This window comes from Chiloscyllium plagiosum, chromosome 10, assembly GCF_004010195.1.
Source record: "Chiloscyllium plagiosum isolate BGI_BamShark_2017 chromosome 10, ASM401019v2, whole genome shotgun sequence".
In the NCBI taxonomy this organism is placed as follows: Eukaryota; Metazoa; Chordata; class Chondrichthyes; order Orectolobiformes; family Hemiscylliidae; genus Chiloscyllium; species Chiloscyllium plagiosum.
In genome coordinates, this window is record NC_057719.1 from 15,219,685 (window position 1) to 15,235,672 (window position 15,988).

A 15,988-nucleotide genomic window follows, 5' to 3' on the forward strand; every position below is an offset into this window, starting at 1 on the left:
CTTCTATTAGTCAGCTAATCCTCTATGCATGTTCTTAACCTTATTAAGATAGGCTTACATGTGGCCCCATATCAAATGCTTTCTGGAAATCCAGACATATTACATCCATGGTTCCCCTTTATCTATCCTGTTTGTTACTCGCTCAGAATTATAGTAAATTTGTCAAGCATGGTTTCCCCTTCATGAAACTATGGGGATTCTGTTTGATAATGTTATCCATTTCTAAATTTTCCTATTACAGCTTTTATAATAGACTCTAACATTTTCCTAGTGACAGGTGGTAAGCTAGTTGGCCTATAATTACCTGTTTTTTGTCTGCCTTCCTTTTTAATAAGGATGTTATATTGGCAGTTTTCTAATCCTCTGACTTTTAAAGATTGCTGGAAGATTGCTGATGCCAATTAGGTCCAAGGATACATTTGTCTTTCGCCTATTTGTTTCCATAGTAATTTTTAACTAGTAATAATTATCATGTTCCTTGATTATTTAGGAATTTTGAAATGCTATTAGTGTCTTCTACCGTGAAAGTCCAACATTTCCTGATTCCACATTAATTCCCATCTTCATTGTCAAAAGGGGTTTTGTTCACTACTGCTTTTCTCTTCACTTTTGTATATTTAAAGAAGCATTTGTTGCCCATCTTGTTATTACTTGATATTTTCTACTTCTATATCTGTGTTGATCATCTTTTGTTGTTTTTAAAAACTTTCCCAAACCTCTGGATTATTATTAATCTTTACTACATTGTACTTTCGTTTTCAATGTAATGCTATCCTTAACTTCCTTGATTAACCATGGTTAACTTATCTCCTTCCTAGAATTTCTCTTCCTCACTGGGATCTATCTTTGCTGTGATACAGGATTTATTTTATTTTAAATATCTGCCCCTGTTCCTCAACTGTCTTTGCTGCGAAGTTATCTTCCCAGTCCACACTACCTTTATTCCTTTGTAATTACCATTATTTAAATTTAGCACTGTTATCTCTAACCCAGGTTTCTTGCTCTCAAAATGAATGCTAAATTTTGTTGTGTTTTGATAACTGTTTTGGAAGGAATCTTTTAACTCCAAGATCATTTGTTAAACCTATGTTATTATACATCACAACATTCAAAATAGCTTGAGCCCTAATTAGATCCACAGAGTATTGTCCTGGGAAACTGTCCTGAATACACTTGTGGTAGTGTTCCCCTTGGCTACCTCTGCCACCCTGGCTCTCTCAGCCTAGATTGTCCTCAGTGAGGATTAAATTTGCATTGTAACTTCATAAATCTGTTGTACTGAATTTCACATTGAACTAAGCAAAATCGATTCATAATACTGACGGGATGGGTGTGGGAAAGGGAAGAGGAGAGCTGCAGTTACTAAATGGCAAAGGACCATGTGATAGCGAGGTTGAGAGATCCATCTTGCAGGAAGGGGTTTGAGAAGGAGGGGTGAAGGGGGTTTAAATGAGGTGTTAGAGGAAGATGTTCTGATTTCAGGGTGAGGAAGGAGATCAGAAATTTGAAGGGGGATTAGATGCCTGTGTTGGGGAGGAAGATCGGAGGCTGTATAATACAGGCAAGAAAGGCGATTGGAAGATTGTGGTATGATCAGATGTCTCAGGGATAAGGCAGAGTGGAAAAGTACAGTGTGGTCCAAACATGGAGGCACCTCAGCACGCACACACAATCCAAATTGTGTGTGAAGCCAGTGATCATCTGATACCAGTAAGCCCTCACCTTGGTGAAACTAGTAAAAATGCCTGGTCCTGAAAATCTAGTCAACAAGAGTTAAAAGCTGAAAATCTGAAGCACATTGAGGCTGGCAACCTCTCCGATTTAAAGTTTCAACCTTTCTGTCTAGAGTATTAGTCATCCACCCACTTCCAACTTCAGTTACAGCTACAAGCGATTTTGAGAGAGGTTGGTTTAGCTCAGGAATTGAATTCCTCACCTGCCACTGCTTAAAATAATATTTTTCCCTTCTCCCCAAAGTGCAGTTTGTTCAACTAAAAGCAAAGGCTTATTTGTCACCTAATGATGGTTCCTATGACTAAAACTATGCTTTTGGGATGTTTGAAAGACAGGAATGTATATGCAACTTAAAGGTGAAGGTGTCACCCATGCCTCAGCTGGCAGCACTCATCACTGAACTACAATAGGAGAAGGTGCAGACTACAGATGCTGTAGATCAGAGTGGAGAGTGTGGTGTTGGAAAAGCACAGCAGGTCAGGCAGCATCCGAGGAGCAGGAGAATCGACGTTTCAGGCAAGAGCCTTCATCAGGATTCATGTACTTTTCCAACACCACACCCTTGACCCTGAACTACAATATCCCTATTTTGGGTTATGAATGCATAACAGCCAAAGCTCCAGAGCCATGCAATGTCCGAGGTGCTGTCTTTTGAATGAGATGTTAAGTCCAGGATCCCATCTGCCTGATCAGATCAATGTAAAAGACTGCATAACACTTTTTCATAGAATAATAGAGGAAGCATCCCTGCTGTGTTACTAAACTTCAATAACATCACATAATGAAGAAACAGATGCTCTGGTTATAGTCAACTTTGTAATTTAAAAAAATGTTGGTGCAATACAGATATATTAGTCTTTAATGCTTGACACAATTGAAGCAGAACTCAAATGCAAAACAACAGTCAAAGCATTTCATGAAGTTCTATAGCAAAAGCCAAATACTGTGGAAATCTGAATTGAAATCAGAAAATGCTGAGACACCCAGCAGGTTTGATAATGTCTGTGGAGACAGAAACAAAGTTAATGTTTCAGGTCTGTAACTATTCTTGAGAGCTACAAAAAAAAGTCATATTATTGAGTGGAATTTGGCATCGAACAGTGAACAGCTCAGCCATTTTAATTGTGAAGTAGAATTACTTAATTGCTCAGATAATTACTTCATAATTCTACTGGGGAACCTGGGGAGGAAGAATTATAAAATGTCACATGATGCACTAGCAATTTAATACACTCAAAATATTATACTCAAAACGGTAATACACATTCAGTTGTTAGAAGACATTATTTTTGCATTGATTGTAGACATCAATAATAATGTTAGCATTTGTTGCCCATTGCTAATTATCCTTGAATTGAATGGCTTGTTAGACCATCTCAGACAACAGTTAAGAGTCAACCACATAGGTGTAGGTCTGGAATCACACATTGACCCAATCAGGTTACAATGGCGTACTCACTATGACCCCTGAAAAATATGACACTTAAGCAAAATGTGGAAATGACTTCAAAGAAAACAATCTGGAGAAGAAATAATTTGAATACTTTCCAAAAATCAGTAAGTGTTAATAATAAAAGTAAAACCTGAATATTAAAGGTAGAGGCTAATTGCAAAAGAAAGCAAAAATGCTTCAATTTCTTTTCAGCGACAAAAACAAAACAAAGTTGATGGATGGAAAAGCAAGGAAGGATGGAAAAGCAAAATCAGTTGATGAAATAGGATGAAATTTTTTGTTGTCTTTGCTCTCCAAAAGGAAAAAAAGGTTGATACATTTTTTCATATTTAAAAATGGATGAAAGAAACAGTAGTAATATAACTCAGTTTCTTTTTTTTAAAAATATGTTGTACTCCTGTGTTCCTCAAAACTGCATGGTACAGGAAAACAAGATCATAACTGCTCTAAGCTAATAGCTTATTGGATCTGAGAAATGTGTAGGCACAAAAATTCCACCAAGTCCACAGGGATTTTGCTTTACTTTTGAAGAAAATGCAATAGTCATGGCTGCAGTAGAATACCATGAAAGCTCTTTAGATGTAAGGATGTTAAAAAATGGGCTGTTTTGCTTCTTCACGTACTATTTATGGCTGAGAAGCCAAAAGGTCAAAGATGAAAGGTAAGTGCAGTAAAACTGAATAATAAAACCAGCTTGAATACATAAAACATAAGATAATCACTGACTGTGTTCTCTCTTCTGCATTCATGAGTGACATCATACAGGTGATCTTAAAGGTGTACAGTATTTGATATCGACATGAGATTTGATAAGGAAACGATAAGTGGAATATTCATCATTGCTCATATCAAGTAGCTTGGGAAAAGGTGCTGATGTTGAAAATCAAAGATGACCATAGGAATTGAACGGTAATAAGAGAATCTCACCAACTTTAAGGGCATTTAAATGGTCATTGGATAGACATAAGGATGAAAATGGAATAGTGTAGAGTAGATGGGCTTCAGATTGGTTTCACAGGTCGGTGCAACATCGAGGGCCAAAGGGCTTATACTGCGCTGTAATGTTTTAGAACAAGCCAAACAGAGACACTCATGAGTATTCTGAGAAGCATGACATTCCAACCGGAACTCTATCAACAAACACATTGAGTTAGACCCCATCTACCATCCCCTGAGAAAAAGAACAGGAAATGACATCACCACAGAAAATGACATCGCCAACCCAAAGAAACCCAAACATATAAATAGAAAACAGGAATTATCAACAGTGCTTCGTCTGGAGGCCCACTGAAGATGTTACCTGGTTGGGTGACAAAATGCCTGGAAATGAACCTTCCAGCTCACATCTACATCCAAAATGTTCTATGTTCTATATGAAAGTCATCTTATTAAAGTGCTTCTGTTCCAATTCCTCCTTTTGATTCTATAAACTGTACAACTCTGATATTTCAGATTCATACATCAATTCTTTTTATCGCATAACAAAAGTTGTACTTTAAAAAACACTTTAATGCATAAATTCCAACAGAGGTATACACGCTATAAATTTCTCCACTCACTGGCGATGTATGAATTTTAGGCCAAGGTAGATATTCTTTGCTGTGCTTAATAACGGCACTCATTTTTTTTTCCAGGGCTAGAGAAAGTTCCCATCCCTCTGAACATCTGAGACCCCGTCACAATGTCAAATTATTGCTTTAATGATTTCACAATTTTTGCTTCCTTTAACCCCTTCCTGGAACTTAAACAAAAAAAAACTGTGGATGCAGGAAATCAGGAACGAGATCAGAAATTGCTGGAAAAATGTCAGGTCTTGCAGCATCTCTGGAGAGAAAGCAGAGTTAAGAACAATTCTGAAGAATGGTCACTGGACCCCTCTGTTCCTGGTTCATTGCTTCATCTCCCATTGCTCCTTTGCGATACATTTCCAGAACTACAGAGGAACCTCGATGATCTGAACAAGATGGGTGGGCACAATTTCATTCAGATAATTATTTGGATAACCAATTTGACCTTAAACAAGGGAAGCCATACTGATCTAATGCTGTGCTCTAACAGATAGTTTGTTTAAATCTATAATTTTGATCAGTTTGCTATTTAAACAAACTAGCCTTTGCATGCTACAAATTGCAGATAAAATGAAGGACTAAATCCATACCATCACATAAATATATGAAATCCTAGTAATAAACAAGATCCCAAACAGTTTCTACTGTCACAAGAACATTTATCAGTTTCCATGAACTCTGTCGAAATAGAAAAACAGAAGTACCGTGTCGTGTATGTATTTACTTTCTCCGTCATTTCTTTTCATGAATGGCCCAGTGAAGTGATGGGAATAAAGCACTTACTTTTGCAAAGGGCTGTGTAACTATCCCTTATGTAAACAGAAAATTGAATCACTGTTGCTTGAGGTGCTTGTATTTCATTGTTTTTGCTAGCATTTTCACATGTTCTTCAGTACAGATAATCTGAATTCACATTCCTCTTTGATGTAACATTTTTATGGCACCTTGAGATCATCTTCAAATAATCCGAAATTCAGAAGATTGATATTCAGATAATCAAGGTTCCTCTGTATTTCTTAAAATAGTGCTACCTGGACCCCACACTACAAACAATAGACTATATGTTGCCCTGCTCTTGCTAACAATGGAGCACAAAGAGGCAAATTATGGACAAGTAGAAAAGCGAAGACTGGCAGAAAAGGATGAGATTTGGAAAATCTGGCACTTATATCTTTTGAATAAAGGAGATTGAGCAGATCATAGTGTACAAAACCATGACAGGCTTGGATAAGACAGAGAAAGAAAACCAGCTGCTATTGCAAGGGCTGGGAGATAGAGGTGTAATGTTTTGGGCATGAGGTGCAGGAAAGATGTGAGGAAGTTAGTTAGTTAGTTCAGCATTTCATGGAGATATACTTGTAAGGCTACAGGGATAAAACAAGAACAGTTTTTGACTGCTTCATAGTTAGCTGGAATAAAGTCAATGGGCTGAGTGACCTCCTTCTGGGCGATAATATCTCTGACTCCAAGTAAGGAGGAAAAATTCTAAGAGAGAGGTAAACCCAATCACGGTTAGTCAAGGAGGTTAGAGGGAATTAAATTTAAAGAAAAAGCATAAGAGGAGGCTGGAGACGGTGATAAACCTGAAGACTGGGAGAAATTCAAAATCCAGCAAAACATAACAAAGACAGAGAAAATAAGCAATGAGTACAAACTAGGTGAGGTACATAAAAACATACGAGTTTCTTTAAATATATAAAAAAGAGAGGAGTCAAAGTGAACTTGAGCCCCTTAGAAAATGAACCAAGGAGACAATTTTGGGGAACAAGGAAATAGCTGAGGAGTTAAACAGATATTTTGCAACAATCTTTACCGAGGAAGATACTTGGAACATTCCATTAATACTAAAGAATCGGGGGAGGAAATTGAATACCATCACCATCACTAAAGTAGTAGTATTAGACAAACTAATGGGGCTAAAAGCAGATAAGTTCCATAGCCCCAACAGCTTGCATCCTAGTTTTATGTCATCAGCAAATCCTAAGTGGAAAGGCAGTTTGTGAGGGATTGAGTTTACAGAGAAATATTTATAGATTATGTAAGTGAGCAAAACGTTGGAAAATGGAGTATAATGAGGGATAGTGTGAAGTTGGAATTTAGAAATGGAGAACAAAAGAACACACTATTTAAATGGAGAGTAATTGCAGAAAACTGCAACACAAAAGGCACTTGGGGGTACTTGTACACAAAGTACAGAAATCTAGCACACAGATGCAGCAGATAATCAGGAAGGCTAATGGAATGTTGGCCCTTATTTCAAGGATGTTTAAGGATAACAGTAGGGACGTCTTACTGCAATTGTACAAGGTGCTGGTGAAACCACACCTGGAATACTGTCAGCAGTTTGGCCCTCTTATTTAAAGAAACATTTAAAATATCATTACGTTGGAGGTATTATCGCCAGGGAGCTTATGGCCTAGTAGTATTATTGCTGGACTATGCCATTCCTAATGAAGGGCTTTTGCCCGAAACATCGATATTCCTGCTGCCTGATCTGCTGTGCTTTTCTAGCACCACTCTAATCTTGACTATTAATCCAGTCAGGTAATGTTCTGGGGACCAGAGTTTGAATCCCACCATGGCAGATGGTGGAATTTGAATTCAAGGAGAATCTGGAATTAAGGGTGTCATGATGACCACAAAATCATAGCTAATAATCAGAAATACCCATCTGGTTTGCTAATGTTCTTCAGGGAAGAAAATCTGCCATCCTTACACTGTCTGGTATACATGTGACTCCAGACCCACAGCAATGTGGTTGACTTATTTCCCTCTGGGCAATTAGGGATGGGCAATAAAGGCTGGCCTAACCAGTGACATTCTCATCCTGTGAATGAATTTTTAAAAAAAAGTTCAGAGAAGGTTGAAGGTGGACAGGCTGGGGCTTTTTTTTTCCCCCTCAAGCGAGGGAGGCTGAGGGGTGACCTTATAGAGGTTTACAAAATTATGAGGGACAGAGATAAGATGAATAGTTAAGGCTTACTTCCAGAGGTAGGGGAGTCCAAAACTAGAGGGTATAGGTTTAAGGTGTGAGGAGAATGATTTAAAAAGGGACCTCAGGGGCAATTTTTTCACACAGGGGTGGTGATGTATGGAATGAGTTGCCAGAGGAAGTGGTCATAGTAGGTACAATTACATTTTAAAGACATTTGGACAGGTACATGAACAGGAAAGATTTAGAGGGGTTTGTACCAAACACAGGCACATAGAATCCCTGAAATCCCTGATTGGAATGGATGAGTTGGGCCAAAGGGTCTATTTCTGTGCCGTATGACTTATGACTCTAAGTTTTACTTGTATAATCCCCGCTATGTCAGAATTGTGTTATGAGTAAAGGCTAAACAGGTCGGGACTCTAAATCACTGGAGTTTAGAACAAGAGGTGCTCTTAATGAAACACATCGGATTCTTAAGGGGCAGAGTAGGGTAAATGTTGAGAGCCTATTTCCCCTCGGGGACAACCTAGGACCAGAGGGACATAGTCTTAAACTGGAACCCCTTCTTCTGAGACTGAGATGAGGAGAAATTGCTTCTCTCAGAGGGTTGAGTGTCTTTGGAACTCTTTGCCACACATGGTGTGGTCAGAGTCTGTGTGTATATTTAAGGCTGAGATAGATTCTTGATTTACAGGGGAAATCAAGAGTTCAAGGAAAGTTCAGGAAAGTGGATGTGAGAAATGTCAGATCAGCCATGATCCTACTGAATGGCAGAGCAGGCTCAAGGGGCCAAATGACCTACTTTGGTTTCTATTTCTTATGGTCTGATAAAAAAGTGTCATACACACCTCAGTCCTTGAAGTCCAATCACACCCCTCATCCTAACTGCCTTTATATCTTTCCGTGGGGAAAATAGAGGGGACCTAAGAAGGGGTGGAGACAAGAAAAAGTGTTACTGTCGTCCAGTGATTTTTAGCATCTGTTAATGGGACAATTTGTTACCAGGAGAAAGTGAGGACTGCAGATGCTGGAGATCCGAGCTGAAAAATGTGTTGCTAGAAAAGCGCAGCAGGTCAGGCAGCATCAAAGGAGCAGGAGAATCGATGTTTCGAGCATAAGCCTGAAGAAGGGCTTATGCCCGAAACGTCGATTCTCCTGCTTCTTTGATGCTGCCTGACCTGCTGCGCTTTTCCAGCAACACATTTTTCAATTTGTTAACAGTTATAATTGATATAATAGCAGAGCATTCAAATTCACATGAAATAAACAAATAGAGTAGACATGGCTCCGTGAGGGGAAAGTTATTTATTATAGTTATTTGAAGTAGTAACAAGCAGAATAGATAGGCCAAATGGCCTACTTCAGCTCCTATATCATATGGAATTATGATCTTCAACCACTTGAATAACCTTCCTTCCCTGAAGACAGAAGTGGAGAGGTTTGCTGATGATCAGACAATGTTAAGCACTACTTGAAACTCCTCAGATGCGAAAGCAGTCTGTAACCAAATGAAGCAAGACTTGGACCATAACCAGGCTGACAAATGCAAGTTACATTCACATGAAACAAGTGTCAGAACAGAGAATCCATCTATTATCTCTCAACATTCAATTACATTACCATTTGCTGAATCTCTCATTATCAATGTCACGGGGCCACCATTAATGAGAAAGTGGGCAAGTTGTATAAATATTATGGCTAGAAGAGTGGGCTTGATGTAAGGAATTCTGCAGTGAGTAACTCACCTCCCAACTTCCAAAACCCGTCCACCATCTACAAGGTAAAAGTCAGGACTATGATGGAATACTTCTCTATTGCCTGGATGAGTGCAGCTCCAACACCACCAAAACAGCCCACTTTGTTGGCACCACATCTACAAACATTCACTCCCTTCACTACTAATGCATAGTAACTGTTGTGTGTGCCATTTATTAAATGATGTAGAGATGCTGGTGTTGGACTGGGGTGGACAAAGTCAGAAGTCACACAACACCAGGTTATAATCCAGCAGGTTTGTTTGAAATCACAAGCTTTCAGAGTGTTGCTCCTTCATCAAGTGAACATGGTGACATGTGACTTCTGAATTTAGAAAATGCACTGCAGTGTCTGACATTAGACCACAAATTCATTGACAGACTGTTTCAAGCTATGTGTACTAACTGGAGAGTGACCCATATTTCATCAGTGCTCCACTATCCTTGCCCAAACTGTCCAGCAGAATCATAGTGCATATCATCTTATCTAGGATTGTCAAGTGTCGAGAAATATAGCAAGATTTTTGCTTTGTTTTGTCAAATTTTCATGCAACACCAACGGGTAAGGAAACATGAACTCCAGCTCAACGTCTGCAAGGTAACGTAAGGAAAGCAAGTTTTAACTGTCTTGTCAAGCAACCAATTGCCTAACTATTCTAAAGCACATGGATATTATTATTCAAAGACAAAGGAGAACGGAAGAGATGCATGACCAACAACCAGGTAGAGAACCATCAGAACTATATATTGGGCAGCTAGTGCTCATCAGAAATACATTCATAATTACTTGGATATCAGCAAAAGGTTCTATAACATGCACTTAGTCCAAATAATACAATGTTAATATGGATCATGGTTCTACATTGCCAAGAAACAAAAGCCTGATCAAACCAATCTTTGACATGCCAATCGAGCACAAAAAAGTGAGGAAGAAAATGGAGATAATTGTATATGATCTGGAGCGATAGCAAACTGCAGCAGGGCAACCAAGAGCAAATGGGACCAACACATACCTCTCAATATTGGTATACGATCATCAGATCAAATGACCGGTCAAACCTTTAAAATATTACACTGAAGGTTGAATTGTTAAGCGTGTCAACTCGGTTTTTATCTGTTTTATATGAGATAAAATTAGATTAGATTCCCTACAGCATGGAAACAGGCCCTTCGGCCCAACAAGTCCACACCGACCCTCAGACGAATAACCACCCAGACCCATTCCCCAACCTTATAATTACCCCTGACGAATGCACCTAACACTATGGGCAATTTAGCATGGCCAATTCACCTAAACTGCAAAATTTTGGACTGTGGGAGGAAACTGGAGCATCCGGAGGAAACCCATACGGACATGGGAAGAATGCGCAAACTCCACAGAGTCACCCAAGGCAGAAATCGAACTTGGGTCCCCGGTGCTGTAAGGCAGCGGTGCTAACCTCTGAGCCACCATGCCGCAAAATAGTTATTTAATTGACAACCCTGGCCTATTTATAACCATGTACACATTTAGGATTTTTTTTCCTTCTGGATAGAGGGGATGTGTTACATCACAAAATGAGCAGCAAGTATACCGTTAAGAAACATGCTCATGATATCATCACAATATCATAGACGATGAGATATATCAAAGATTGAGGGTATTCAGGTCACAGGCTCCATCTTAACAAAGACCACTTGGAAAATGACACACTGATGAGTAAGTATGATTTGTAACCAAACATCTCAATAGTCATGCTTTCTTTTCTTCATTTGCTAATTTTCTCCCACCCTTAGATGGCATTGGGGCTGGTGAGTTGTTCAGCATAGACTCAAGGGACTCCCAGCCTGTAGGTGAAGCCTGGCCAAAGATGAAGACCAGCAACTTGTCTGCTTTTATTTTTTGCCTCTTTCTATGCTTTAAAAGTTTAGCATTACAGTTCTCTAACTTTATTTCTTTATTCTTCTAACTTATACTTAATATTTTGTACCTAGACACCTTTGTACCTAAGATGGCAGCAGAAATGGTGACTTTGTGGACTTTTCAGTGTACTCCTGTATCTCTGTACTTCAGTACAGAGACAATAAAACCTAATTCTATTAGACACTGAAGTACCTATGCCTTTTTTAAAAATTCACTCACAGCTCAGGGCGTTGCTTACTAGGCAGCATTTATTGCCCATCCCTAATTTGTTGATAGCAGTTAAGAGTCAACCACATTGCTATGGGTCTGGAATCACATGTAGGCCAGACCAGGTAAGGACATCAATTTCTTTTCCTAAAGGACATTAGTGAACCAGATGGGTTTTTCCAACAATTATCAATAGATTTATAATTATTATTAGACTCTTAATTCCAGATTTTATATTGAATTCAAATTCCACCATCTGGGCACCGAGGTTTGAACTGAGGTCCCCAGAACATTACCAGGGTCTCTGGATTGACAGTCCAGTTGTAGCACCACCAGGCCATCACTCCCCTTGTTGTGATGTATTCATACATACCAGGATCTGTAATGAACGCTCTTGGAATCTTTCAGTACCACATTACGAGTTCTTACATAATGGGAATTTACGAAATCATTGCCTCAATGGGTACAATAACCTCCCTAAACCACAGGTCTACTTTATGGTTACAGATCAGGTTGTAGCAGTTGTGGTTGGTAATGTGCTGTTAGAGGAACCTTGAGAGTTGCTGGTAGCATAGAACATACAACAATATAGTGCAAGAATAAGCCCTTTGGCCCTCGATGTTGCGCCAAGCGTGGTGGAAATATGCCTGCGTTAGTAACCCATAACCCCAGATTAATGTTTTGGGGACATGGGTTCAAATCTCACTACAGCAGATGGTGAAATTTGAATTTAATGAAATTCTAGAGTTGAAAATTAGTTTAATGTGACCATTGTCAATTGTTGTTACAAACCCATTCAGTTCTCTGCCCTTTATAGAAGTAATTTGATCTTCTTGTCTGAATTACATGTGAATCCAGACTCTCGTCTGAATTACATGTGAATCCAGACTCTCAACAATGTGGTTGACTCTCAGCTGCCCTCCAGGCAATTAGGGTTGAGAAATAACTGTTGGCCTAACCAGCGGTACCCACTTCCCAGATATGAATAAAACAATTGTCCCAAACCTTGGCTCACCAACCAACTTAGATCCTACTTATTCAATCATATTTGACATTTACAGCTCATGGATCCTGCTGTGCAATTGCCAATGAGCAAATTAATCTTTATAGTCAGCTCTGAACAATTATAGAAACATTGAATCTTATTGGAGCTATTTCAGTCCTTTGAAAGAACCATCCAACTCCTTCTCTATGCCCATTTTCTCTCTGTTGCCCTGGAAATGTTTTCTTTTGTGAGTTACTATTACATTTGCTTCATTATTCTTTCAAAGTATGTGCAATCTAAATCATAGCTTCTATCACTATAAACAATTTATGCACACAGCTTTCCTGGTCTCCTTACAAGCCAGGAAATCTCAACTACTCTAGTATGATTCGATTACACTGGAGTTTTTTTTTTAAAACTCTTTTTATAGTTCTCAACCTGCTAATATTCATTAGGAATTCATAACCATTGGCCTCCTTCATAAACCAGGATGCTGTCATATTCATTTATAAATTAGTCATGAAGTTTGTAAATATTTGAAACTCATGTTAAGACTGCCTCTGCAGCTGTACCCAGGAGACTAAACAAACTTTACAATATATGTAATAAGTTGAATAAGGCCAAAAGGTGGCTTTTTAAAATTTTTGTATTGTGCCTGATTTAAAAAGGCAGCTCGCTGACCAACACAGAACAAAAATGCTTCACATTTGCCAATGCTACAGAATGAACATCTGGCTCCAGTGTGTTAGAAGAACTTACACATGGCTCAAGTTTGTTGCCCTAATATTGTAAGCGTTCAAGTACGGTGGTGCACAACAGACTTGTGCACCATTACTTAATACAAATGCTTCCGACATTCTAACTATGAAGCTGACTTCCCCTCCGGGCTACGCAAAGAAGTTTGTGTGAGCTCTCTCTGCTTTGAGTTGCTTCTCCATTTTAACACCTCACTTCAGGTCTGAAGATCATATACAAACTACAGGAAGCACTGGATTTCTTAACACTGAAGGAATTCTAGAAATATGAAACAGAATTGTTTGGAAACATGTTTCATAGGTCACAAGCTTAAACCACATTGGGACTGCATACCCGTTGAACACAAAGAATGCACTCCCTTTGCATCGGCACAGTGAGAAGATTCAATTTGCAGCTTATCCATTGGGTACAGGCCGCAGTTCAAAAGCAATAGAAAGATGAGAGAAGATGAATATGCCTTAGATATTGAATAGAGGTTAGTGGTGATATGGGCTTTGCTATCCTAAATTAAATAGCTGAAAATCAATACTGTTGACCCCAAATGCAGATGGAACAAATTTTACTAATTTTTTTAAAACACTGGCATCCTTCTGCATAGCAACTAAATGATTTCTGAGACCGTTGCTCGTTGACAATATGGAATCCAGGGAAACTTACAGTGTTTGATAGCTAATCTATTCTGCCTTACAAGTCACCTTACATATCCTTTATGTGAATAGGGATATTAAAAGATTGCAAAGTTAACTGCTGTTTGCTTCATTTCTGGTCATTTCAAAAGCAGAAAAAAAATACCTGGTTCTCACTTCTAAAAGATTCTGTAAAATGTCAACAAATCATGTCAACAAATGAACAAAGCATGGCATCTGGACTATAATGGAGGCTGTCAAAACTTTTATAAACATAGATAAAATGTTTAATATTTCCTTGTTACACCACATTGTTGAATTTCAGAAAAGGATTCCAAAAAGTGATAAAAAGACCACACCACATTAATTTAGCTACTTTTAATCATAAACAGTATAAATATTTGAAAATGATAAACCAAGAGCATCCATACCATCAAGCATTGCAAACAGGATTCAAAATATAAAAATCTTAACCAGACAAAGAGATAACATTCAGTTCACAGCCAAACACCATTGAGCTGGATTATTTACTTGGTATTTAATTAAAACCATCTGAGTCTAGCAATACTAATGAAGTGTGTGAGAACATTTACTTTGAAATGATCAACACATGATTCAGTGCATTCTGTAAGCAAAGTTCAGTTTAAGCTTATTTACTTTTTCCCTTTGCACATTCTCCAAGATCACCTTCTTATTAATAACAGTAATGAATGGAACTGTGCTACTGGTCTTGCTGCCAAAATAGTCACTGCATCAGTTATATAGCACTACACTCTCACTCAAGACCATCTTATGAAAGTTGATTTGTAATGAAGCTCTGGAATGGCCAAAACCAACATTAAAAAAAACTCTGGCATTCGCAAAGTGAGCAAGAATCAGATCAAATGTGTTTCTGTGAACAACAATGCCTTCATTTGTTAAATACTTCTGTGATCTAGGACAAGAAAGTCCCACAGACTACACAACTTGCTAGCATTTTTTTTAATGCTGCAACAAAAAAAAACAAATTCTATATTCAAGTTGAACTCAACACTGATGTGCTGAAAATGTCTGCTCAATCTGTTTTGAAAAAGACAAAATGGTACAAAAGGTGCTAGCCAGCAAATATATGTCAGCTGCCTGTCGTCTAAGCATGTCTGCAATGAGTGTGATAGATTAAGACAGAAGACTCCTACACTTCATAAAACAGTTCACCAACAGAAGAAACCCATGAATTGTTAAGTAAAAGCAGAAATTACTGGAAGTACACAGCTAGTCTGTTAGCATCTGTAAAGACGAAAAAAACAAATTGACATTTCAGATATAGATTCTACATCATAACTTGAAAGTGAGACTGTATTATCTTACAGTCTGGAAAAATATTCCCAATCAAAAAGTCTCCTTTTGCATCTGCTGACAGACTTGCTGTGTATCTCTTGAACTTTGTTTTTTTTATTTAACAATTGCACTTTCTTATATCAAATCACAGTGGAATACACACAGGGGCACGTAGTTTCCATTCAAGTTGGAATCCTGATACTAATGACTCCCAATAAAGAAATGCCACACAGCAATTTTTTAAAATCATGCCACACACCTCCATTAGTGTATCTATGCACTTCAAAGGCTTTTCTTTCAGAATGAATTAAAAGCTGTCAAAAAAACTTCATGTTACGAACTAAAGGATTTTGATAAAAATAAATTACAATTTTAATTTAAATGTCCTTCCTGGACATTTTTAACTTGTCTGCATTTCAGCTGGCAGTAATGTGTCCACATTGGTAGGAAATGTCTGCTCAGTATCTGTTCACAGTAATAAATGTCTCCACTCAGTAACTGGAAAACATCTGCTATGAAACATTTTAAAAATACAGAATTGATAAAATGTTAATTATTAAGTAGTCTAATTAATTTGACTTTTCCTACCTATGTCTTCTCCTTGTTTTCAGCAATAAATGAAAAAGAATCAGAAGACCACAACTTGATGTTGTGACAACTTTGAAAAGCAATTGATTATCCTTTCACTGTTACACACTCTCATTTTAATGCTGGAGCCTTCCGACACCTGTGCCTCTTATCCTTCTCATT

General features: G+C 38.2%; 1 protein-coding gene across 3 annotated transcripts in view; it reads right to left on the reverse strand.

Moving 5' to 3' along the window:
- Positions 1-2,536: 2,536 nt before the first annotated feature.
- Positions 2,537-15,988, reverse strand: part of arel1 (apoptosis resistant E3 ubiquitin protein ligase 1) — a 110,746-nt gene continuing 97,294 nt past the window's right edge. For 2 of the 3 annotated variants that reach the window (XM_043697104.1, XM_043697105.1), the window contains exons 20-21: positions 8,539-8,613; positions 2,537-2,736 (exon numbers count right to left, since the gene is read on the reverse strand). In XM_043697104.1, coding sequence (XP_043553039.1) covers positions 2,649-2,736; positions 8,539-8,613 — 163 coding nt within the window. In that variant the 3' untranslated portion in view covers positions 2,537-2,648. Of the gene's footprint in view, positions 2,737-4,518; positions 5,012-8,538; positions 8,614-15,988 lie in introns of those variants that run through there. The other variant, XM_043697106.1, reaches the window with a different exon arrangement.